Raw genomic sequence first — 25,118 nt, 5'->3', positions numbered from 1 at the left:
TGCTCTTAAATTTTTTTTTCCTCTTTTGTTTTGGTCTCAGTGTAACAGCTTTCCTCAAATAGGAGGTTATACTTGGTTGTCTGCTCATTAAGATTAGAGCGGGGCGGGCGGGGGGGGAGGAGTGCACAATTAAAGAATGTTTTAGAAAACTTGATTGGAAAATTTGAGTGTTGGGCAGAGGGGCTTGTCCATTTAGGATTTTAATGTAGTCATCAGGGTGGGCATTTGTTGTGAGAATCCCCACTGTCGAGATGGTGTTTTTTCCTGGGCCGGTCAGATACCCCAGTGAAGAGGGTCAGGGTAAAGATCTGACTTCCACTGTTCCAAGAGCTAAATTAGGAGCAGGTGGCTAGGAAGGGGTCTCTACATTCAGCATTCTATCTAATGTGTATGTTGTACTGTGTCTCATACTCTAACTGTATCTCTGGTCCTCTAGTCTGAGCTCTGTTTAACCAGAAACTGCCATACTTCAGAATGAAGGAGAAGATCTGAGGATTTAACCTGCTTCTCAGTTTTTGCTTAGTACTTCCTGTTTTTATCCACTTTCATCTCCCAGCCTTGCTTCCGAAAGTGTCCTTTTTAAGATTCTGTGTTTGGGCTGGTTTTCAGCTTTCCCCACTGCTAACTTGGATTTCAGTTCTCAGTGAAGTTGCTGCTTTTATCTCCTTGTCCTTCAGTGTGTGTTTGAAAACTCCTTTGTCAGAATTCTAGTGGGGGTTTTGGAAGGATTAAGATTGGAGGAGTATGTGCAATCTCCCATCTTAACCTTGGAACCTTATTTTGTTTTAATATTTGAAAAAAGAATAAATTGGTTGTGATAGTTGACTCCTTGCCCACGCCCTCCTTCCCCCCATTATTTAATTTTGCATGGCTGTGAGCCCTAGGAGGGTGGGAGGAAGAGGGCATTCTTGGTCTTTAAAGCAGGAGCAGCAAACTTTGTCTGTAAAGGACCTGATCCTAAATACTTTAGGTATTTGGGACTGCATGGTCGCTGTTTCAGCTACTCAGCTGTGCTGTTGTAGTGCGAAAGCTACCCTAGACAGTACATAAAGGACTTAATGTGGCTGTGTTCCAATAGAACTTTATTTACAAAAGAAGTAGTGAGCTGGATTTGCCCATGTGACCTAGTTTGTGGACGCCTGCTTTAAAGCATTAAGATTTAGATGTTCAATAAATAATTGAATGAAATGACGCTGGAGCTGTTTCATGTTTTTTAGTTAGGGGCCCTTAACTCTACATATGCTTACCTTTGTACTAAGTCAAAGATAGTCCAGAAGTATTCTGTATTTCTCTTGGGAGGGCTGATTTTTTTTTTTCTTACTTGACAGGAGCATAAATTTTGCTGGCAGAATACAGTTGGCCTTTTTTATACTTAGCCCTACGTGAAAATTAGATAGTGTTTATCCCTATATGAAATTTTCAAATGCTGTTTCTAGACATGAAAGCAACTAAATCTTGCTTTGGTCTAAATTTGGTTTAGACCAAATACTAAAAATGTAAAATCACACAAGGAATTGTATGGTGTTCTGTATATTGATTTAGATATCCTTATTCCTCTTTTTAATGCTGATTGTAATCTCATGTTCAAAAGCTAGATTTTTAAGATGAAATGGGAAGAATGTTAACTTATTGCTTTTTATCTTCTTTTTCAATGATGCCATCCTTCTGGCTTTGCTCTAAGCATAAAGTAGGCTCAGGTCTTCTTAACTTTCATTTTTCTTCCCCATCTCCACTATGAAGTAAAGAAAGAAAAAAGGAGGAAAACCCAAAGATAGTAAGTACCGACTGATAGGGTTACTCCACAACCATCAGGGATCCAGGATCCTTCTGTTTTTTTCAAACGCCTTCATCCTTAGCTAGTGACTTCCATTTTCAAGGATTCCTTAGGATCCAGCATTCCTGCTGGAGTTCTAGCCATCACATTCCTATTCTGGGGAGGGAGCAAGATAAAAAAGCCTCCCTGCTGTTTACAGTCCTATAAAGGTGGCTTCCTCAAAGTTCTACACTGCTTCCCCTTTTTATCTCACTGCCAAAACATAGTCACAGCTACGTCTAGCTAAAAAGGTAGGCTGGGAAATGGAGACTTGTTAGCTTGGTATATTGCCATATAAAATCAGATTGCTGTTACTAAGGAATGAAATGAACAGATACTGGGTAGAAAGCACAGACTTCCTGACATCGCATTGTCTGAACCAAAACCTATCAAACCACATTTTAAAGCTTGAAGTATAAACTTTATTTTTGACCATATGCTTTTAAATGAAATTTTAAATACTTCCAATTTGTGCTTATTTACAAATGAAGTTAGCAAACTGAATTACCGTTTGGATTTCCTGTTTCATAGTTTTGAAAGAGGCATATTAACCTAGAAAATGAATTGAAGTTTTTCTGTAATTTTTTTTTTTTTTTTTTGTAATTGGTACATTTGAACCTTGGTGTGATACTATGATGTTGTAGCAAAGAACAGTCTGAACTTGATCAAGATTTGGATGATGTTGAAGAAGTAGAAGAAGAAGAAACTGGTGAAGAAACAAAAATCAAAGGTATTATTTTAAATTACTTTAGGAAGCAGTGCTTACTGGCAGCTGTCTTTTAGAGGATAATAATAGTACCATTTTCTTTCTGGATCCTTGTCTACTTTACCCACTGGCCCATACCTCCAGTTTAATAATGGTGTGTGTGTGTGCTTGTGTGAGAGAGAAGGTGGGAGGGAGGAAATGAGGGGAAGATGGAGATGGAATGGTAGTAAGGGAGGAAGATATGGCTGTAGTAACCCATCAGAAGTCACTTTGTGTACCCCCTACTCCTGGAGTGATGTGGCGTAGTTGTGTCAAACAGCTCACCGGGAAATTTATCTGAATTTAGAAATGCTACAGGTGGTGGTGGGAGTTGTTTTTGGTGGTGCTTCTAAACAAATAACACTAGCTTAGACTTATTTGGACATGTTTAGTATTTAATATGTAGGAAATGTCTGTTTTTTAAAGCCATTCCAACCAAAGAACAACAGAGATTTATTAAATGTAGACAAAATCATTCACAATTTGCTTTAGCAAGTAATTTTAAAGGGTGATGGCGGTAGGGGATTATACTGCTTTTGGTTATGCCCTGTAGATATGGGCCAAGAATATTGCGGTAAGATGACTCAGCTTTTCATTTTTAAGCCAGAATGAGGTTAATTGTGAAAAGACAACTGAATCTCTAGCCTCAATTTTCATCTTGCAACATTTTCTTAAAAGATACAGGACTGTATCCTTGGTGGCCAATAGTGACATTTCTAAAGGCATGTTGGTTATCAGAACTGTGTTATCATCCAATAATCAAGTTAATATTAGAAGTAAATTGACCTTTGAAAACATAATTGGAAAAATTAATGGCAATTTGTGTAATGTCTGTTGAAAAAGAAGAAGCAAAATAATTTGTTTTCATAAATCTAGCTTATCTTTGGATTGAGTATAATTTTTAGGTGCCATTAATAACCAAATTGTGTTTGGCTTTAATTGTAGCCTTTGACTACCTCAACTAATAACATTCTCTATTCAAATACACACAAGCGCATTATACAAGCATCAAACAAATATTCAGGTCACTCACTGTGTCTTTCTCCCAGCCTGGAAACTGTCACTATATTTGCAGTTTTCTGATATGTGTTGTCTGCCTTCAGAGGATTATCAAGAGTCGTAGATAGGCATCTGGATGAAGCTTTGAGCTTCCCAAAATGCCAGGTGGGTGAAACACAAGATGGTAGGACGAGAAAGGGTATTGTTCATAGTAGTTGTGGCAATGGCCTTGAGAAGTGGCGTGCAGTAGAGGTCATTAGGAGTCTGAACTTTTCCTGCACATTGGGTTTTCCTAGAGTTAATTTTCTTTAGCCTGCTGCTCACCTCTACTCATACCGGTGATTTAAGGGCTGATTAGGGAAACTTCATGATTGGATTGTCCTTATTAAAATAACGTAATACATTTTCATAAAATCCTTCTTTCGATGCCCCCCCTTTTTTTTAAAGCGCGTCAGCTGACTGTTCAGATGATGCAAAATCCTCAGATTCTTGCAGCCCTTCAAGAAAGACTTGATGGTCTGGTAGAAACACCAACAGGATACATTGAAAGGTACAAGTTCTTCTTTTTCATATTTCTGTGATCAACATTGCAGGTGTATCTATTTTTAAGACCATCTAGGACTTATTTACGTAGTAGTGGAAAGCTGTTGTCTGTCAGTATCTGATACAGGGTTATTGGGGAGTTGAAAATTTTGCTGTGTACCACCAACTTAGAGTTGGTCTTTTAAAGTTTGTTTTGGTTAATCTCCACAGGAAATACACTGATCTTAGCTATTGCTGAGATTTCTTTAGAGGTTTGTTAGAAATGCAAAGAAGTAGAAGAAATACAGTTTTTTTTTTATTTCATTGGTGATATAAATCATTAATAATAGCCCAAATATCTTATTCTGCTTATAGTTTTTTTACATAGCTTTATGGTTTTAAGATCCATCCATGTTGCTATCTATTTGTATCTCTCGTCAGTAGCTTCTAGCTTCTAAATGTTGGCCAGTTCTCGTGTTGTATGTCTGCCACGTTGTTATTCTACCCTTTTTCTTTGATGGACACTTAGATTCGTTCCCTCTAGGCTCCATTGAATTCCATTGTGGTGGTCATCCTTGTGCATATCCTTTTAAGGAACTATGTAAGAATTTTTGGGGGATATATACGTAGGAATGGAATTCCTAGTTATGCAGAATGCAAGCCTTAAGTTCTTCTAGCTTGCTTTCTAGGATGACTGTATCCAGTGCATGAACATTGTTTATTCTTGTATCCTTGCCAACAGTTGGCATGATTCAGCTTTATAGCTTTTTTGTTTTTACCAATCTAAGAGGTACAGGCTCATTTTGTTTTATTTATATTTTCTGATTTCTAATGAGTTTTGAGCTTCTCTTCATAATGGTTGTGAGCTATTTAGGTTGCTTATTTGTACTCTTTGCCCATTTTCCTATTGGAATTTACTGTCTTTTTCTTGTTTTGCAGGAGTTCTTATGTATTCTAGTGTTAATCCCTTATCACTTTTAGACTTCGTAGATAATCTATTGTATCATTTCTGTTTTTATCTATAGCATCCTCCGTTAAACGTAAGTCCTTAATTTTTATGTCTGTTATATTTTTTGACCTATGGCTTCTTCTTTTGAAATTAAGAAGTCCTTCCTGGTTCCTTCTACATTTCCAATTGACTAGTTTTACCTTTCATCTTTAGGTCTTTAAGCCCTCTAGAGTCCACCTTTTATTTGGTGTAAATAGGCTTCTAGTGCCTTTTTTTTTTCTTTTTTAGTGAGCTAGTTTTTGTAGTTCTTCACTCAGCAGTTCATTCTTCCTCCATTTATTTGTGGTACCACCTTTGTTGCATATCAGTTTCTTGTGAACACCTGTGTTTGTCTTTGAGCAGCACTCTTCTATTTCATTGGTCTTTTTGTCTATTCTTTTGCCATTGTCACATTTAATTACTATGGATTTACAGTAGGTCTTAATAAGGGCAAGGTGAGTTGCTTTTTCCACCACCCCTCACCCTCTACGCAACACACTCTTAAGATTGTCCTCACCATCTGTAGAACTTTATCCCACATATGGTTGACAGTAAGTGTATCAGGGTTCTCTCAAAAACAAACAAAAAAACTAAAATTTTGATAGGAATTACATTGAATATATAGATTAACATGGTAGAGAATTACGTCTTTTTAATAATAGTCTCATGCTTATCCTTGTATTATGCAGATCATATTCTGTGTGTTTTATTACAGAGTTTTATTCATTGTATGTTCTTGTTTAATTCCTGTATACTTTAGTTGTGTTGCTGTTGTAAACAGTATCTTATTTTTTTATTGTATGTTTTGGTTGGCTGTTGTAGAGAGGAGTGCTATTGATTTTTTTAAGTTGATCTTGTATCCGGAAACCTTGCTACACTTACTGTAGTAATTGTTTTTTTCCTACCATAACCAAAAGATCTTATCTGCACATAATGGCAGTTTTAGCTCTAATCTTCCACATTACACCACACTGTATGTTCATTTTTCTTTCTTTATAACATTGGCCAGGACTTTCAGTACTATGTTAAACATTAGCATTAAAAATAGGCGTCTGTTTCTTATTTCCAGTCTTAACCAGGGATGGGTATAACATCCCTCCATTAAATTTGGTGTCTGATTTTTTATGACCTTTTTTCCTGTATCAGTTCAGATGGTCTTTTGACTTTCTTTGAATCAATTAAGTATACATGTCTAGTTGGAAATATATATTTGAATATCAGACTAGCCTTGCATTCCTGGAGTAAACGTAATCATGATGTATTGTCACATCGTGGAGCTGGGTAGTTAATATTTTATTTAGAGTATTATTCATTAGTGAAATGAGCTTGTGTGTGCATATATGTGCCTGTATGTATATACAATAAAGAAACTTTCAGGGGATGGTAATTCTATACCCCGGTTTTAGAGTCAAGGTTTCAACTGCCTAATGAAGTGAACAGGGCTGCAGATTTCCCTGTTTTCGTGAACAACCTGTATGAGATAGGAATTAACTGTACCTTGAACAGTTGGTAGAATTGTTCCAAAAATTGACTTGGGCCTTTGGTATTTGGGAACTAGAGGCCTTGGGGAATTCTTTTGTCTTTTTCTTTTTTTGGTGAGGAAGGTTAGCCCTGAGCTAACATCTGTGCCCATCTTCTGTTTTATATGTGGGATGCCTGCCATAGCATGGTTTGATAAGCATCATGTAGGTCTGAGCCTGGGATCCAAACCCATGAACCCCAGGCCACTCAATTGGAACGTGCGAACTCTAACAACTACACTAGGGGCCAACCCCTCTTTTTCTTTTTTTACTATGCTAATTGACCTCTTCAAGTTCTCTTGTGCCAATTTTGGAGTTTTATATTCTTCTAAAAATGCATGCTGTTTATCTAGGTTTCAAATTGCTTAGTGTATAATTTTTTAAAAATCTGATTATTTTCTCCTTTATATTCTATTTTGCATCTTCAGTAGTTTTATCAGTTGTCTCAATCTTGTTAATCTGTTTTAGATTTTTTCATTTCCATCTTGGTGTTTTTTGGCTTTTGCTTCTTTCTTCTGACTTTAATGTTGTTTCCTTCTTATTTGGATTTGCTCTATTCCTCTTTCTTTAATTGAATGCTTTTAGTTCATTTGATTTTTTTTTTAAGTAGTCTGTATCTTTTATGGCTTTGTAAATGTTTTGTGGCTGTTAGGTGTGAAGATCTATATGCTGAAATTAATAGCTCAAGCTTATTTATTCAGGTTCTCATTTCTGCTTATTGACTGATTGCTTGATCTAACAGTTTCTGGGAAGGTTGTGTTAAAAGTCTCCACGTAATTTATCTGTTTCTTCCTGTAATTCCGTCAGTTGTGGATTGTATCATAGATTCTGTTTTGTCTGATGTATCAAGATAGCTACCCCAGCTTTCTTTTGGTTTTTATTTACCTGGAATGTCTTTTTCCATCCTTGTATCCTACTCCAGTATGAACGTTTGCTTCCTTATTAGTAATTTCAAACTCTTTCCTTTCTTGGAAGTGGTGTTCATTTTGGTCTTAATTGCTGCCATCTTTTCTTATTTTTTAATTTATTGTACTTTATTTTTTTTTCTGCTTTCCATTGGATAGATCAAGTTTTCTTCTGCTGGTTTTAAAGTTAATGCATTCTGTTTTTTGTTATTATGTAAAATGATTTGTAACTTAATACCTAAGTTTATTTACTTGTTGATTTCTTAAATTTACCAACACTTTCTCTAGTCCTCTGTTTTTCCTTTCAAGGAAACAGTAAAATCTACCAAGATATTCTGCCCACCTATAACTTATATATAGCATCTACTGGATTTGTTTGTTTTACTTCCTCAAAAATTATTATTATTAATTTTTTTTAAAAGATTTTATTTTTCCTTTTTCTCCCCAAAGCCCCCCGGTACATAGTTGTGTATTTTTAGTTGTGAGTCTTTCTAGTTGTGGTATGTGGGATGCTGCCCCAGCATGGCTTGATGAGGGGTGCCGTGTCCATGCCCAGGATCCGAACCAGCGAAACCCTGGGCGGCTGAAGCAGAGCGAGTGAACTTTAACTGCTCGGCCATGGGGCTGGCTCCTCAAAAATTATTTTTAATGAATATAATGAGTATGTGTGGCATACTTACTCAAGGTTGATATACCTCATACAGTTTTTATTTTGCCTTCATATCTGAGTAATAGTTTGGCTTATAAAATTATTTGAAAGTTCTTAAATATCTTAAAGATTCACATCATTTCTTTTTGTGTCCAGTGTTTTCTTTTGAAGCCTGATGTCAGTTTGATTCCTTTTCCTTTGTAGGTTACATACTTTTTTTCATTGAATACCTTTCGAATTTTCTTTTGACTTTGAAGTTCATAAATCTCATTAACGTGTTTAGAGGTTAGAGTAAGGGTTTTTAGATTGCTTTAACACTGAGAAATTTTTCTCATTTCTGTACATAGCCACTTCTCTATTTTTCAGCTGTTACTACATTTGTTATCCATATCTTGTAGCTTTTCTGTCTGTTCTGCTGCCTTTCTGGAGAGCTTTTCAACATCATGGATTTTTTCTTGAGTCGAACCTGTCTTTTAATCCTATTTGGTTATTTTAGTTAACTGTATTTTTCATACCTAATATTCCCACCTTGTATTAGATTTCTTGGTCTTGTTTCCTATTGTTAGTATCTTCCCTCATCTCTAAATATATATACATATTTGTACAAATTCTTTGGTAATATTGCTTCAGATGATAAATATTTCATTCTGTTGTGGAAATTGTACTTCTCAAGTGTCTACTTATTTTGGCCTTAGAGCTCAGGCACACTGGGTGATATAGATTAGTCCAATAATTAGTATTGAGGGAGGACTGAAGATCAGACTGGTTTTTGACAGTTCCCTGGAGTTGAAGGGAAGGGGATGGGATGAGCCTAAGGAGACCGCAGACTCAATTTTGCTGACAATTCCAGGCAGTTTTTCTTGGCTGCTTTGGGAGGAGGCAGTTTCTTTTGGTTGTAATCCATTGTACCTGGATTGGAGTGTGTGGAGAAGTGAGTGCTTGTGAACTCTGAACGAGTCCAGCTTTCATCAGCTCTTTGTGTTGCTGGGCACTGTGAAAGGTGAAAGGGACAGGCCATGAGTGTTGCAAGGCAAGCGCAGAACTTAAAAAGCTTTCTTGGAAAAATTTTCCAACCGGTCCTCCCTGCTACCCACCATGGCCGTCTCCTTCCCGCTCCAGGCTGCAGCTCGTCCTGTGCCAGGTAGGCACCTTTCAGTCTTACTCAGCAGTTGCTCATGGCGGGGGCGGGGTGTATATGAGTGTGCCTGAAATAGTTCTTTCCTTCTTAAAGTTTCTAGGGTTGATGTTTTTTGAGATGCGAAGTAGGGGGGAGGCCAGCAGCCCAGCAGCCTGGTATTTCACCTCCTTGACAGAACATTAAACTTTTAATTGTAAGAAATAAAAAGTTGATATCTTTAGGCATTTGTTTTTTACTTCTGATTATCTTAACTAAATTAATGGTTAAGAGAATTTGATTTAAAACAATCTGTCTACAGCGGGAAATTCTAACCTAGATTCTGGATCTGTTGCACAGATTCCCTGAAGTTAGGTAAATTTCGAATATGAACATTTTTTCGGTGGTAGAGGGGTTCGTAAGTTTAGTCATTCTTCAAGGAGCTCAAAAGCTAGGTGTGTATATATAACCTTTAAAAAATCTATGCCCTCTAGTGAATTGTATGATATGTAAATTATATCTCAATGAAGCTGTTATTTAAAAAATCCATGTTCCCTCTTCATATCACATTCTTATTTAATACAATTTCAAATTCAATTTAAATACAAAGACTAAAATAGAAAACAGTGGTGTAGGATACCATTCTTTTTCCCCATATGCATATGCTCCCCTCCTTTCCCCTAATAATAACTAGTACAGGTGGGCTATCCATATTTTTTAAAAAATCAGGTTATCATTGTTATTCTTAGAGTTAGGATAGTCATTCCATAGCTTTTTAACTTTATCTTAAAAGTTAAAAGCTACATTTTATAGCTGAGATGCCAACACTGACAAGTTTAATGCTGAATTTGATTACAATGAAAGATTTAGAGTTGTTGATATGGTTTACGTTTTCTTAGCAATTTACTGTACCTGGTTTAATTTCCACTTTTAAAATGTTTTATAGTTGAGATCCATGTATTTATATCTCTTGAATTTTAATTACTTTGAGTATACCTTTTACTTCAAATAGGAAACCTGTCATTCACTAACTTTAATACTTTCAGTATGATTAAAGAAGTGTGACTTGTGTTTCACTTTGATGCTATGTAACTGGTGCTTTCTAACCTTTCAGCTTGCCTAGAGTAGTTAAAAGACGAGTGAATGCTCTCAAAAACCTACAAGTTAAATGTGCACAGATAGAAGCCAAATTCTATGAGGAAGTTCATGATCTTGAAAGAAAGTATGCTGTTCTCTATCAGCCTCTATTTGATAAGGTAATGGTTTCTTCTACTTTGATTTATTTGTCTAAAATTTGAGAACATGATAAAGCTCTGGAAATATAAACAAACTTTCTTCTGACTTCTCAACAAAATGGTTATGAGGTATTTGGGAAAACTGTCAGTAATAGCAATTCAAGTTGTGGTACGTGTTAATTAAATCCTTAATGAGAAACAGCTGGATTTTAGCTTGGCTGCTAGAGTTTTTATGCTTTCCTTTTTTTTCCCCTAAATCATTTTAGCGGTTTGAGATTATTAATGCAATTTATGAACCTACGGAAGAAGAATGTGAGTGGAAACCAGATGAGGAAGATGAAATTTCGGTTGGTAACAACTTTAGTGTATTTTTATACCTTGGAGATATTTTCTTTATTGTGAGATGGATAATGAGCACAGATGAGCCACTCTTCAACCTAGCACCATTTGTACCCAAATTCACTTTCTTCTTAAATTTTTATAATACTTAAAGTTTATAGATTTTTATAAACTTTTCTTTTGAACTTCGTGATGAAATTCAAAGGATTGTTACCATTTTTCAAGTGAATAAATGGAGGCCTCTAGTGACTTGCCCATAACTAATAAATGGCAGAGTTGTGACACAAATCCAGTGCTCTGTTACATGACCTTGTTTCTCCAGCATTGCTGTTTTATTATTGGTTGATTAAAGGAATATAATATTTTGATTGAGAACATGAAGGGATGAAGCATTGGACAGGTTTATATTTCTTTTGCTTTTCCTGTTTGCTATGCTTAAAAGTTTTTATTTTTCATGAAGTTAAATTTTTCTTTTCCTAAAACTGTTTGCTCTGCAGCTCCTGGTCCCAGGAGGGTATGGTAATAGCAGTATTTATAGAAGTAAGGTTTTGTATGGGTAACAGTAGTGCTTACACAGTTGGACTAGAACTTCTTTGGCTGATAGTTATAATTAGTGATTGAGGTTTTGTTTGTTTCCATAATTCTACCACTGCATGTAAGTTAAGGGGATGTAAGACTTTATTAAGAGATTAATGTAGGTATTCAATAATGTATGCTGTCATTTATCAAGGAGGAACTGAAAGAAAAGGCCAAGATTGAAGATGAGAAAAAGGATGAAGAAAAAGAAGACCCCAAGGGAATTCCTGAATTTTGGTTGACTGTTTTTAAGAATGTTGACTTGCTCAGTGATATGGTTCAGGTAATTTTATTCATTAAAAACATCAGTTTACCTCAAAGGGTAAACTCTTCAAATTTAAATGGTCATAATGACTAGTCTCTTCATTGTTGACCTTCATAGAATGATTGCTTTCTTTTGATACAGCTGTTTTTTGTAGAGGGCAAATTGCAGCTTTGATTAATGCAGTCACTTAAATTGTAATTCATTTTCAAAACTTTGATAATGAAATTGTCCCTTTGACTATTGCCCATCTTCATCTGGTGCTTTCTCATAGCCCAGTGCCTTCTGTCTTTAGATGCTTAGTATAGAGGTAGGATGGGAGAGACTTAAAGTTTCAATTGTCTTACTCAAAAGACCTTTTGAGTCTGAAGCAAGTGTTCCAAAGGACATGTGCATTTTTTTTTTTTTTTACAATTGGCACCTGAGGTAACAACTGTTGCCAATCTTCTTTTTTTTTTTCATTCGTCTCAAAGCCCCCCAGTACATAGTTGTATATTCTAGTTGTGAGTGCCTCTGGTTTTGCTGTGTGGGATGCCACCTCAGCGTGAGTTAATGAGCAGAAACGCTGGGCCACCAAAGTGGAGTGTGCGAACTTAACCACTCGGCCATGGGACTGGCCCTGGAACATTTGTATTTTTAAAAAAATACTGTAAAGATCTAGGGGCCCTGCCTGGTGGCACAGCGGTTAAGTTTGCATGTTATGCTTCGGCAGCTGGGGTTTGCTGTTTGGATCCCGAGTGCCGACCTATGCACTCTTGTCAAGCCATGCTTGGCAGGCGTCCCACATAGAAAGTAGAGGAAGATGGGCATGAATATTTGCTCAGGGCCAGTGTTCCTCAGCAAAAAGAGGAAGATTGGCAGCAGATGTTAGCTCAGGGCTAACCTTCCTCCAAAAAGAAAATTCTATGCAGATCTTTAACTCTTACTATGTCACCTTCTCTGGGAAACTGCCCCTCCTAATCAGGTTCCATTGCTTGAGCCACTACCATCTGCTTTGTAGTTCTTGTTGCCTTATATCGTGATTGTTGGAAGTTAACATCAAGAAAAAGAAAGGCATCTCAGAATGATGACTGCTCATTGCATTGCTACTCTAGCCAAGTAGGAAAGGATTGATCAGAAGGAAAGGAACAAGCAGCAGCTGGGAAAAGGCAGCAGTTAAAATCAGGAAGCATTGTTAAAGCAAACATCCCTTATTTAGACTTGGTTTTGTACTTTTCAGCTCATTCAGTCTATATAATGATGTAGTTCTCTGTTTAGTCACTTTTTTCCTGCCAACGGCAATAGAAGTAAGTAGAACTAAGTACATTAGCTTCAGTATAAGCCATAAACTGGGAAGTAAGTCTTAGGGTTCATAATCATGACATAAAACTTCACTGTAAAATGTTTTAGTCAGCTAAGTGTTTATTGTCCAGTAACAGAACACTAATCCTAAAATGCCATGTTAGATACTCATTTTAATTTTTTTTTAATTTGAAGGAACATGATGAACCTATTCTGAAGCACTTGAAAGATATTAAAGTGAAGTTCTCAGATGCTGGCCAACCTATGGTAAAAGAACTCTGAAATATTTTGAATTTTGTAACATTGGATGTTTACAGATAGAGGGGCTTTCTAAAACACAGGTGGCATTCAAAGATTAGAGATGAGGGTAAAAAATTAGAACCAATACTTGGTACTCTTAATTGTTGGTGGGAAATAAATGTTTGGATGTTGATAATTGTGATGCAGTATTTATTCCTTGTCCTCCCTCTGAGCATAAACTATTGTCGAAATATAGTGAATCCTTGATCCTGGAATAAAAATGGATAAAGTAATAGCAAGGGAACATGAATAAGAAAATGCTTATTCCGTATTAAAAGGCATGTGTCTGGGAATTACATAAAACAGATGATGTTAGAGGGACCCCGCTTCTCATTATGAAATATCAGCCAACAGCTTCTCCCCAAAACCAGTAGTATTATGTAAAGCATGGGCAAAGCTATAGGCCATAGATTCTTATATTGCATGTAATAAGGTTGGGCCTTTTCTGTCAGGCTCAGGTTCTGTTCTAAGATTTAAAGTCCTGTCTGAGAGGATGGAGGGAGGAGGGGCACTTGGTCAGTTCACTTAGGTGTGCCTAACCTATTTTGTTAACCTGTTAACTAAATAGCAGTGTAAGCTAAGTTAGTGTAAGGTTTGTTCAGTTTATTTTGTGCCTCATTTTGCTTTTAACATAATTTGGAATTTATCTGACCCTTTGCCAGAGTAGGAAAAATATTATCACTTAGAATTTTATATGTTTATAAAGAAATCAGAGATTAAGCTTTATTGAAATTTATAGTGTGGGAATTTAATTAGTTTTTATTCTTTTTTAAATTTTTTTAAAGAGCTTTGTCTTAGAATTTCACTTTGAACCCAATGAATATTTCACAAATGAAGTGCTGACAAAGACATATAGGATGAGGTCAGAGCCAGATGATTCTGATCCCTTTTCTTTTGATGGACCAGAAATTATGGGTTGTACAGGGTGAGTTTAATTTTACTTTAACGGAATGTTATATCTGTTTCTGTTTTACTTATGGTTTTTGATATTTGGTATTTCCTAGTCTGTGTGCTTCGTATGTACATACATAGTACATAATTCGTTTATCTGCACACGTTTCAGTAAAATGTTTTCTGAGAAGATCTTATCCCTTTTCCTAGAATTCTCCTTGGCCCATAGACTATTGCAGATATTTCTGCAAAGGAGTGCACGTTTAAATTTATTATATTGTGAGTTTTTGATAATTGTTAAAGATATTTATTGAAAAATTTTGTTTAGAAATAAAATTTTTCTTTTTATGCTGCTACGGAAAGCATTTGAACCAATCTTTTCCTCAAATGTGAAGTAAAGTATAACGTTAGAAAAATCTTACCTCTCCTGTCAATTGAAAGTAATGTGATAATTGTGATAGAAGATTTTTTGTTTGTTTGTTTTGGAAGGTGCCAGATAGACTGGAAAAAAGGAAAGAATGTCACTTTGAAAACCATTAAGAAGAAGCAGAAACACAAGGGACGTGGGACAGTTCGTACTGTGACCAAAACAGTTTCCAATGACTCTTTCTTTAATTTTTTTGCCCCTCCTGAAGGTAAACAATGCTTTAGTTTAGGTATTAATGATTATTTTATTGTAAGCTTTGTTTAATTTTTTATTCACTTGGATTTCTCTTCTCAATTTTGCAGTTCCTGAGAGCGGAGATCTGGTAAGCTGAATTGTCACTTGTTGAATGTTTACTATATGAAATTAAAGGACTGGTTCACAAAAGCAGGGAGCGTGATAGTTGCTAGCATTTTGTTCTGAGGCTTGGAAATGCGTGGGAAAGACCTTCATGCATTTGAAGAACTGTTCCATTCAGAATGTCTATGGTGCTTCCACTGAGAAATGCTGAAAGGCCTAAGGATTTTCTTTTTTCTTAAGACTTGCAGATACTGCTGTGAGGAATTCAAGTTTTCAAGACTATATGTAGTTTTCTTCTTTGTTGAAACTAGAGTATTTTAAGTCATTTATGCTATTTACTAAACTCCCTCTAACCATGTTATGGCTAGGACTCTTTCTGTGTTTGTTATTCCAATGGAAGTATGGTTTCATTTATGTGGCCGTATAACTAGGAACTGTGAAATGTGCCTGGCATATAGCCTGGAATGAGGAACAACCTCAGAGAAGGCAGGGTAAGCTAGGTATGTTATGAATTTGGTTTTCTGTTGGCCACATTTTTGAATTAAATGAGGTAGTTTAAATAGTTTTATACATATATGGAATTAGAAATTATGTGTATTTGAATACTTTTAAATTGAAATCGATTTAACTAAGGCACTTATACCAGATCTGCAGAAGGAAAGTAGTATTTTGGCCTGAAAAAAGTAATAGCTGGCTTGGCTTAGTGTTTTTTATAGGACAGAAATGGGAAATATAAAACAACGTGTGAGGTTTAGGTAAAGAGAACTACTTAGGAGCATTAAGATAGAGTTTCATGCTCTTTTCATGTCAGTGAATGGGATAGAGTTTGTGTTCAAGTGTGTTTTTTTTTTGTCTGTTACCAAGTATTGATGGTAACAAAACAGTCTTTGATAGTTATGAATAGAACACCTCCACCTGTGATTAGAATTCTTTCCTTCAAAGTCTGCCCCCCCGCACCCTTTGTGTTTCTTGTTGTTTTATTAGAGAGGATTATATTGATGAATCAAAATAAACATTTATGGAATTTACAGAATGTTTACTCATTGTTTAGTATCATAGGACCTAAATGGGATTGCTTAAATTTTGAATAGTGTTAGCACCATTTCTATGCTTTGCTTTGCCATTAAATAGAAATCCTTGATTGACTAAGTCACTTTTATTCAAGTAGGACTGTTTCCTCATTTGGCATTCTACAGCTGCTTGGGTACTGTCTTTTAGGAATTATGAAGTGATCCTCTGTGGTATTTTATTATGTGCCATGTAGTTAATATTATTTATGAAAGCCTGAGATGCTTTGGTACTGTTTGTTCCTTTGGAGTTTTCAATAATTAACATTTTAAGGGAAAATTGCTGTCGTATAACTAAGTTGCTTTTTTATCTTTCTTTTAAGCCAGAAAAAACTAAGCAATTACCAGTTCTAATTTTTATTTCCCAAAGTTTCTTTGAGTATACACACTGGCCTGCTAACTTATTTTCTGTTTATTAAAAACCTTTTGTAAACCCAGGGCATAGGTAGATGACTATTTGATCACCCGCCTAAGCTAATTTAAAAATGACTGAAAGTTAAAAGCGAAATTGAGAGTTTCTTCATATGATTTTAACGTGAGTTTCATATATGCCAAATTAAATATTAAAGCTATTAAATTTTGTGCTTCTTTTCTTAAACAGGATGATGATGCTGAAGCTATCCTTGCTGCAGACTTTGAAATTGGTCACTTTTTACGTGAGCGTATAATCCCAAGATCAGTGTTATACTTTACTGGAGAAGCTATTGAAGATGATGACGACGATGTGAGTCTGAGTCCTTCAGTGGGATCAGTTGGTGAGGGTGTGATGGCCCTGATGAGAGGCTTAATGACTGCATGTAACTCTGTAAAGCAAGGGAGAATAATTCAAAATTAGGATAATTTTAAATAAGTTCTCTTCGGATTTTTGGGTTCATTTATTGTAGTTTTTATTTTTCTGCTAATAGGAGGATACTTTATTCATGCTTGTACTGTATTCTTTATTTTAATTTTTTAAATTGTCAAATTTAGATTATGGCACTGAGGTGAGTGATTCCTGCATCTGTTGTCCTTAATTTCTAATCAGTCACCTCAGGGAAAGTACTTTTCCTCTTTTTAGATATTGGTGGAAACAGTGATGGATGTAACTAATGCTATTCTCAAATGTTTATTAATTTCATTCAAACTTGTCCTTTTTTCCCTTTTTAGTATGATGAAGAAGGTGAAGAAGCGGATGAGGTAATGTTTACCAAATGAGCAAATAATTCTCTGTTTAACATTGAGAAGCAAATTGAATGACTTATGTATTCCTTTGCTATAATCATTTTTCTGTGATATGGGATAAAAATGTTTTTTGAAAAAAAAATGATTTTAGAATTCTACAGCCAAACAATGTATGTATAAGGTTTCAATAAATAAATTGCAAAACTCAGAACATTTTTTTTTATTTCAAATAATTCTGTTCTGCTGCAGGGTTATCAGCTCTTTGAAGAAGTCAAAAGCTGCAGTAAACTTTTTCAACGTTGGCTGCAGTAAATCTTTTCAATAAAAGCTGTCTGGATGTCTCAAGTTGTGTTGGGAAATTTTTCATATTAAAAGCTTTCAAATTAAATTGCATGGTCACCAAACTCTGTAATCATGACAATCTGTTGACCTATAGAGTAACTTGTATTAAGTTCTTCCTACATTATGAGCCATTTCTTCCTACTGTGTACCTACTTCATGGATACATTTTGAACTTTAATATAGGAAGGGGAAGAAGAAGGAGATGAGGAAAATGATCCAGACTATGACTCAAAGGTGAGCAAAATTAGTGCTATTTTCTGTTAAATTTAAGACAGGTTAAATAAGAGTTGTTGTTTCTAGATGTAAAGTTTGTTTTTCTCCACTAAATAGATATTTTAATCCCCTGTGGCATTTCAACAGTACATGTAATTTCAATGCACCTTTTCTAAGAAACTTTTGTTTTTGGTTTTGACCTTGTATTTTTCGTAGTTTCAGGCGTAGTAAACCCTAGGATTCAATTTTAATAGCATGTTGTCTTGGTTTTGTTTTTTTTTTTTTAAACAGTTTGTAGAAGCATTTTAAATTACTTTTTGCTTGTGTTGTTAGGTGGTTTTCCCTCCAAAGGAACTTTATAAACAAAGATCAGTTTTTAAATCATCTGAATGCAGGAGTGCTCAGGAATAGGACAGTAATGTTTGTTCGATTCTCCCAGCCACCTCTTTTCTCCATCTCTGAGAGTCGCAGTCCGTTATTCCTGGAAATTTGTCCTATCATGGTAGTAAAGGCCTTTATCTCCCAAAATACATAGTACATGATCAGGATTCATTTGAAACTTCTGGTTTCTCTTTAATGCATTCATTCATTTGCTGAATGCTGTAAAATATCCAGAAGAACTTTAACCTAGTGAGCAGGTAAGAAGAGAGGGTGGTTATCAAATTATATTCTCTAACAGGTGTGAATTACTCTTAACAGCTAAATATGAGTGGAATTATTGTTTTTGAATAACACATCTCTAAAGAGGCAAAAATAATTGGTAATATAACTAACATAAGTTGCTCGATTATTTTATTTTTTAAGATGGTGGCTTAGTGTGTTTCATTTTATGGCGTTCCTTCTACAATTTAAAATTTGAGCTTTATTTTAGCATTAATGTGACTAGCTAATATTTGAATAAAGAATTTGCTGTCATTGCTATACCATTTCTTTGGCAAAAATTTTGACAGAACCGTAAGATAATATGATAATTAGGATAGTTAATTACTATTGAAAAATTAACTGAAGCAGGTAGATAAAGATAGATTGACTTGTTGTTTTCCTTTAACAGAAGGATCAAAATCCAGCAGAGTGCAAGCAGCAGTGAAGCAGGATGTATGTGGCCTTGAGGATAACCTGCACTGTAATAGCCTAAACACAACTATTATTTACTTACAGCCTTATGTTTTTGTATTTCCTTGGTAGACAGTAATTTTTTTTAAAAGAAAGGAACTGATATTTTAAAGACCAATTTGTTCTACCTAGCATTTTAACTATAATTTTTCTGCCGGATATGTTGAATGCACCAATTCTCTCATGCATGTTCATTCATTGCTACATAGTTTGGTTCTTCTGGAGTATTTTTATCACGTAACTATTAGATTACGGTTAGGAAAATGAGCAGAACAGTTAAATGAAACATTTTTTGTCTTGCTAATTTTTTTCCTGAAGAACCAAAGTATTTTTTCAGCCGATAGTTGAATGAGTTTGTTTGCCTGCACTAGCTGTGCCTTTCATTACTTTGTTAGAGCAATGCAGCGACTTATACTAAGACCGTTCATCATTTAAAAAACAGAAACAAAATTTGTCAGGACAAGTGTATGGTTAAGAATTTCCAGTATGACCACACCCAATAACTTAGCTTGTTATTGGATTTTTGTATTTTAGGTGACATAGTTAATTACAAAGAAACCTAATTCATAGTATGGTTATTGGTTACCACAGGGAGGTGAATAAAACCTAGTATTTTCAGAAGTTAAGCCTCATTATTTTAACTGTACTTTTAAACTTAACCTCCATTAACTAAGCATCTTTTCTTTGTGGTAGGGTCTTCTGCTTCCCTGGAAAGGATGAATTTACATCATTTGACAAGCCTATTTCAAGTTTTTTGTTGTTGTTTGTTTGTTTGCTTGCTTTTGTTTTTGCAGCCTAAAATAAAAATGTCAAATATAATTTTAGTTCTCACAAAATAATGTCTTAATTTTGTACTAATTTAGGTAGAAACAGAGGCCTAGCTTGAATTAAGCGTTGTACCCTATTTTACCATATTATTGAAGAAAAGGGTGCCAACTTTGGAAGAGGTACTTCATCTGCTAATAAGAAAGAATCTTAAATGATGTTTTTAAAAAGAAAGATTGAAAAGTTAAATTTCGTTTCCTTTGGTTAGTACTAGAGAGAAGACCCCAAGCCTCTGTGCTTAATTCCAGTTCTTATTGCTTAGAGTATATCATTTACCCATGCTTCTGTTTGCTATGTATTAAAATGGGTAGAACTGTTTACTTAACTACCTCACAGATGTGTTAAGGCGTATTGGTTAAATTTTATGAAATGTTTATCAGTCTCATTAAGAGCTCAAAAATTTGGACCTATTTGTACCACAAGTATGATATTCAACATTTTATTCGTACCAGGGCTTGATAAGTAAACTGGAAAACAGGTTAAGTACCTCCGTTCTGGACCTGCTCAGGCAGTGCTCTTGATAATTAAACTGGAAGACAGGTTAAGTACCTCTGTTCTGGACCTGGTCAGGCAGTACTCTTGATGATTAAACTGGAAGACAGGTTAAGTACCTCCGTTCTGGACCTGCTCAGGCAGTGCTCTTGCAGATCTTCATGTGCCGCCTCGTTTGACTAGAAGTGGGTAGATGAGTAGCTACTCCAAAAGGTCCAAAGATTGTTTTCAGATATTTTAGTTATGACCATATTTTAGTAAATAATACAGAGGTCATGGGACTAAAGTAGAAATAAGACCATTTTTAGGGGAAAAAATGCCATTAAATTTGAGACTGTAGAGCCACATTTAAAATACCTCAGGCTAATTACTGTTAATTTTTTGTGATGAGCTTAAAAGCTTTGACAGTGAAGTGGACTAATTGGATTGTAATTAGAAGACAGCCCAGAGTTCTTGCTCTTAATAAAATTACATTTGGTTCATTTTCAGAGGTGATAGAGCTTTCTTTTTGAAAATTTAGTATATTAAGGTTTTGGAACATGAACACAGTTCGTTATTTGTATAGTACTATCCCTTCCTCTCCTGAGATTTTAATTAACTACTGGAAATCCTTAACCAATTGCAATAGTTGGTAGGAAAAAAATGCCATGGAAACACCTTATGTTTTTCCTCTTTATTTTCAAAACAATTTTGGTTGCTTTGATTAGACATTCTGTGCTGATTTTTTTTAGGGGGGGGTACCCATAGCTCATGTGAACGCAGCTTTTTCTGAACTTAAAAAATTTTAATCTAAAGATAGAATCCCATTTTCAGTGAACTTAAAGAAATAGAAAAACCTCAACTTCTTTTTCATTCCTTTAGGACATAGCTATTGCCAAAGTGAAGGGGTAGATACTATTTCGTCTTGTTATATAAGGGGGATGCGGTTTGCAAAGGAATTGGTTTCTTAATAAAGTTGGAGTTTCAAGGGATATCAGTGTTCATCTGTGCCATCTCTCCAGTTCCAAAATGGTTCTATCCCATTCTAGAAATTTGAAATATGTAATTTGAAATCCTTAATAAAATTTGCATTTAATTTTATAAAATGTACTGGTGATATTTTGGGTAGTTTTTTAAAAAAAATATGAATATATATACTTTTTTTGAAAGAGCAGAGAGTAGAGATGTTTAGAGTAGGCTATTCTGTGCTTAGGCCATGATGGCCTGTAAATTTGCATAGTTCCAAGAGCAACCTCCCAAGCCCTGCTGAGTGGAGTTCATTGTTGGAAGACTAGGAAGAAAGGGATTCCACAGGTCTGCAGGTTTTACTCTGTAACTACAGACGTTTTTGAGACTTTGCATTTTGTCTTTACACTTTCAGTTTATAGGCTCCTTTGGCCCAGGCACTGACTACCAGGAAGTTCTCTCATTTTTTCTCTCTAGAAATGGTAAAATCCCATATAATCACCTATGAAGTAATACTTTGAAAAAACATTTTTCTGACTGTCATTTTATGGTCATTCAAATATGGTAAGTGAACAGAGAACAGCATTTCCATAAATTGATTAGTTTTTAGTTTAACTTGAATGTCTCAAAGTTTATGTAATTTCTCAGAATTATTTTACCTTGTTCACTGAAGCAGTATCACTATTTCTGTGACATAAAAATGTTAATTGTGTGGAATTGGCTTATGGAATAGTACTTAAGAAAAATGGGATTCTACCTCTATTTCTTTTTTAGATCATTTAATAATAAATAAACCTGAAAAGGAGACGTTAGCTTTGATAGAAATATTTTCATTATTCTGTGAATAGGTTAATGATACTCATTGGTGTATGATAAAGCTCCTAAGATAACTGAATTAACTGTTTGTATTACTGCTGCTTGTAAGACAGTATGAATTTGTGGGTTTATCTGAGTTGTAGGCTATTCCCATTATTAAAAATAAAATTTTGAATTATTATTTGTGAAAACCTTATTGTACCATGCAGAAATATTAAACTTTTTATTCTTTGAATGCTTGGTTTCAGGGCTTGGTTTAGAATTTGAGTCGATTTTTTATGGGTTAGTCTTATAAAAATTTTAGTCGTTATATTTTTGACTATTTGCATCCAGACAAATGTTATTTTAAATGTACAAAAGAAACGGATAGTTTAGAAGAAGCATACATTCTTTGTAGGAACCTTAGGAAAGAGAAATCATGCTGATTAAGTTTTTTTCCCCTCAATCTTCTGCACTGTATATATACTTGGTAATTGTGAACTGGATTTTGTTTGAAAGTATTTGTTCATAGTTTAGGTAATTTGCTGCTTAAAGCACTAAGTCTGCAAAAGCTGAAAAGTAAATGTAAATGATAACAGTAAAATTAACTGAGATTAACTTACAGATATATAGTAGTGATTTTGTTTATTGATTTAAAAATCCAGATATTAGAATATAACTTGGATTAAAAGCCAAGTTCTTGGATTGATTAAGGATCACTTACGTGATTTCAGAGAAATGGAAACATCTTTGTTGGAGTGTGAAATTACTTTATTTAAGGATAAGTATTTATCCATGAGAAATTTTAATTGATGTATTTAGTTAATTATATTTAAAAAAATACAATACGCTTTGTATCTTGTGTTTCTTCCATTTGATCTTACATGGTACTTTTAGGTTTTTCATTAAAAAAAACGTATTACCTGATTTCCTTAAGTATAAAATAAATAAGAACTGGAACATAACAATTTAGAAATAGTAAATTGCCAGCAGGAAATAAGTCATTAACTTAATTGCTTAATTTTCATATGAAAATTGAGAGTCTGTAGCTTTAGTAGATCTCTTGAGTTTTATTATTTTGAAACTCAGGGTAAAATGTCGCTTAAAATAAAAGCAATACTTTTTAGCTCATGTATTTTAGACTTCTTAAAAACAAGGAGGAGGAACTGGGGATAAGTGATCAAAAATGCAAGTGCCAGAAGTTGATAGATCACTTATCAAGAGTTAGTGGTATTAATATTCATAATTTGATCATTTGTAATGAAGTTTGGCATTTGTGACTCCGATAAACTCTTCATGGAATGGTAAAATAGTTACTGCCAGAATACTCAAAACTTGCATGAGAGCTTTTAGCTGGGATTTCAAGGATGAGTAGGAATTTGTGTAGTGAGGGATGGAGCGTCTGAGCAGAGAACAGTTCAGGTGAAGTACTGGAGGAAATAAACAGTTGAAGGTCCTTAAATAGGACAGTGCAGGGCACATTGACAGCATTGAAGAGTGGATGGAAATACAAGGGGCCAAGCTGTGGAAGACTTAGCCATACAACTCCTTTTAAAGGGCTTAAAACACTGAAAACCACCTGTTTAAGGTATTTCAAGTGAGGGTGAGTCTTCCATGAACATAATTTTTAAAGTAAGACGTGATAGACTGAGTCAGCCATTTGAAAGTAAGAACATTTGAGTTAGAGCTAGATCTAAAGTGGGCTAGCCTGTCAAAGTAAGGGGTGAATTTTTTTTTTTCCTTTTTAAAATAATGAGTCGATTGTCTGCAGTGAATCCTTCAAGTCAAGTTCCATTGGTTTTTGAGGGGAAGGCTTTATTGATATTGCGACTTTTCTCTAACTCTGAAATTAATAATACTTGGAAGAATTCCTGTATATTCTTAAATCACTATTGATTTTGCTACATAGCTATGTATTATGTATGCATACATGCTTTTTTCTAAACCATTTGACATAGTTGACAAAGGGCAGACATCATGCCTTTTTACCCCCTAAATGCTGTATTTTCTCAGTACAAGGGTAGTCTTAGAGAATCACAGGGCAGTTAATCAAAATCAGGAAATTTTAGTGTGCAGTCAGGATTCATTATGATGATTAAATTATCAAAAATTTGAGCAGTGGTATCCTTTTAAAGCTGGTTTCACGTGCTTTTGGTGTTGAGCACTTAACTACTTTATAGCTCAAAAGGATTTTCTGGGCTCAGTTTATGCTTTTGTGTCTCAGCCCTGAAATTGGCGCTTTCTCTAAGGATCCCTTTTAACGGAGAATGGTATTTAGAAACCAAGTCTAGGTGGTGGGTGTGTTTGTCCTGGGATGTCCTTGTTTCTAGGCCTTTTCAGGTGATATACTTAGGAAGTGTATTAAAAGAATGTATACTGAATACTTCAAAGTTAATCTAACACAGTAGAATTTTTCCTAGCCTTACCCCAGTGCATATTTATCATTACTTCAAATAGGTAGAGTTAGTGGCTGATACAGTTGGAAATTGTAGGTGAGGTTGCTCTATAGGAATAAGAAGCCATGATTTGTCTTGTGAGAGATTGTGGTGCTTGGAACAAGTACTTGGAGAGTGTTTAGAACTTGATATATACATAATGAGCATTCAGTAAATATGAGTCCTAAACGTAAGAAAACCTAGACTTTGTGGTTGAAAGTCAACTTGTAAATTGATATCAGCAGTTAATTTCAGAACTAGTTGAAGATTTTTTGTTGTGTTTTGTTTTTTGGTTGGCTCTAAAGGCAGAATGGCTCCTGGCTAAGATGTGCCCCAGTTGGTGTACAGAAGAACACAGAGACTATGACTGGATGATAAATATAAACCTCTGCCCCTATTTTAAAGGCTTTTGATGTTTGTTGAAAGTCATTGCTTTAAAACTAAATGAAGTCTCGTTGTATTTAGGTATCTCATGCTCCAAAACACCCCTGTTGTCATGTTACTCAGCCCGTCCTCTCCATGCCTAACATTTACCTGGAGCCCTGGACATAGAGGATGGGCAGTCTAGGGGTGGACAGTGAGACAGGTGTCTGTCTGGAGATCAGATGTGGGTTTAGACTTGAATTAGGCCGATCAATTTGAGTTTCAAAACTCGAGGCTGGATTTACTTTTGCTGTTAGCTAGTGTGGTGAGTGGACAGAGAACATTCGGAGCAACTTGGCCATCAGCGACCCAGCCCATCTAACCTTCATTGGTATTATGTTTCAGCTCTGCTTGGCTGCCTTTTAATTGTCCTTCCTGCCACTGGTCTTTTGTGCATATATCTTATTAGTTCAACGTCGTCTCCTTTTCATCAAATTAATATCT

At 35.1% G+C, this 25,118-nt stretch overlaps 1 protein-coding gene across 17 annotated transcripts in view; it reads left to right on the top strand.

The window, feature by feature from the left end:
• The window catches only part of NAP1L1 (nucleosome assembly protein 1 like 1), a 30,587-nt gene extending 11,009 nt beyond the window's left edge, over nt 1-19,578 (top strand). For 2 of the 17 annotated variants that reach the window (XR_011534680.1, XR_011534682.1), the window contains 14 exons: nt 2,458-2,543; nt 4,005-4,107; nt 10,370-10,511; nt 10,757-10,837; nt 11,560-11,688; nt 13,144-13,215; nt 14,034-14,173; nt 14,629-14,774; nt 14,869-14,888; nt 16,532-16,654; nt 17,077-17,106; nt 17,341-17,667; nt 18,698-18,769; nt 19,453-19,578. Coding sequence is in view for 12 of the 17 variants with exons in the window: in XM_070599997.1 (XP_070456098.1) it covers nt 2,458-2,543; nt 4,005-4,107; nt 10,370-10,511; nt 10,757-10,837; nt 11,560-11,688; nt 13,144-13,215; nt 14,034-14,173; nt 14,629-14,774; nt 14,869-14,888; nt 16,532-16,654; nt 17,077-17,106; nt 17,617-17,667; nt 18,698-18,733 (1,159 nt within the window). In the remaining 5 variants the exon portion in view is untranslated. Of the gene's footprint in view, nt 1-2,457; nt 2,544-4,004; nt 4,108-10,369; nt 10,512-10,756; nt 10,838-11,559; nt 11,689-13,143; nt 13,216-14,033; nt 14,174-14,628; nt 14,775-14,868; nt 14,889-16,531; nt 16,655-17,076; nt 17,107-17,340; nt 17,668-18,261; nt 18,304-18,697; nt 18,770-19,452 lie in introns of those variants that run through there. The other 15 variants (XM_070599997.1, XM_070599998.1, XM_070599999.1 and 12 more) reach the window with 8 other exon arrangements.
• The last annotated feature ends 5,540 nt before the right edge of the window (nt 19,579-25,118 follow it).

Source organism: Equus przewalskii, chromosome 29 (assembly GCF_037783145.1).
Source record: "Equus przewalskii isolate Varuska chromosome 29, EquPr2, whole genome shotgun sequence".
Taxonomy (NCBI): Eukaryota; Metazoa; Chordata; class Mammalia; order Perissodactyla; family Equidae; genus Equus; species Equus przewalskii.
The sequence above is the reverse complement of the archived record's forward strand: the minus strand, read 5'-3'. Positions and strand labels throughout refer to the sequence as shown.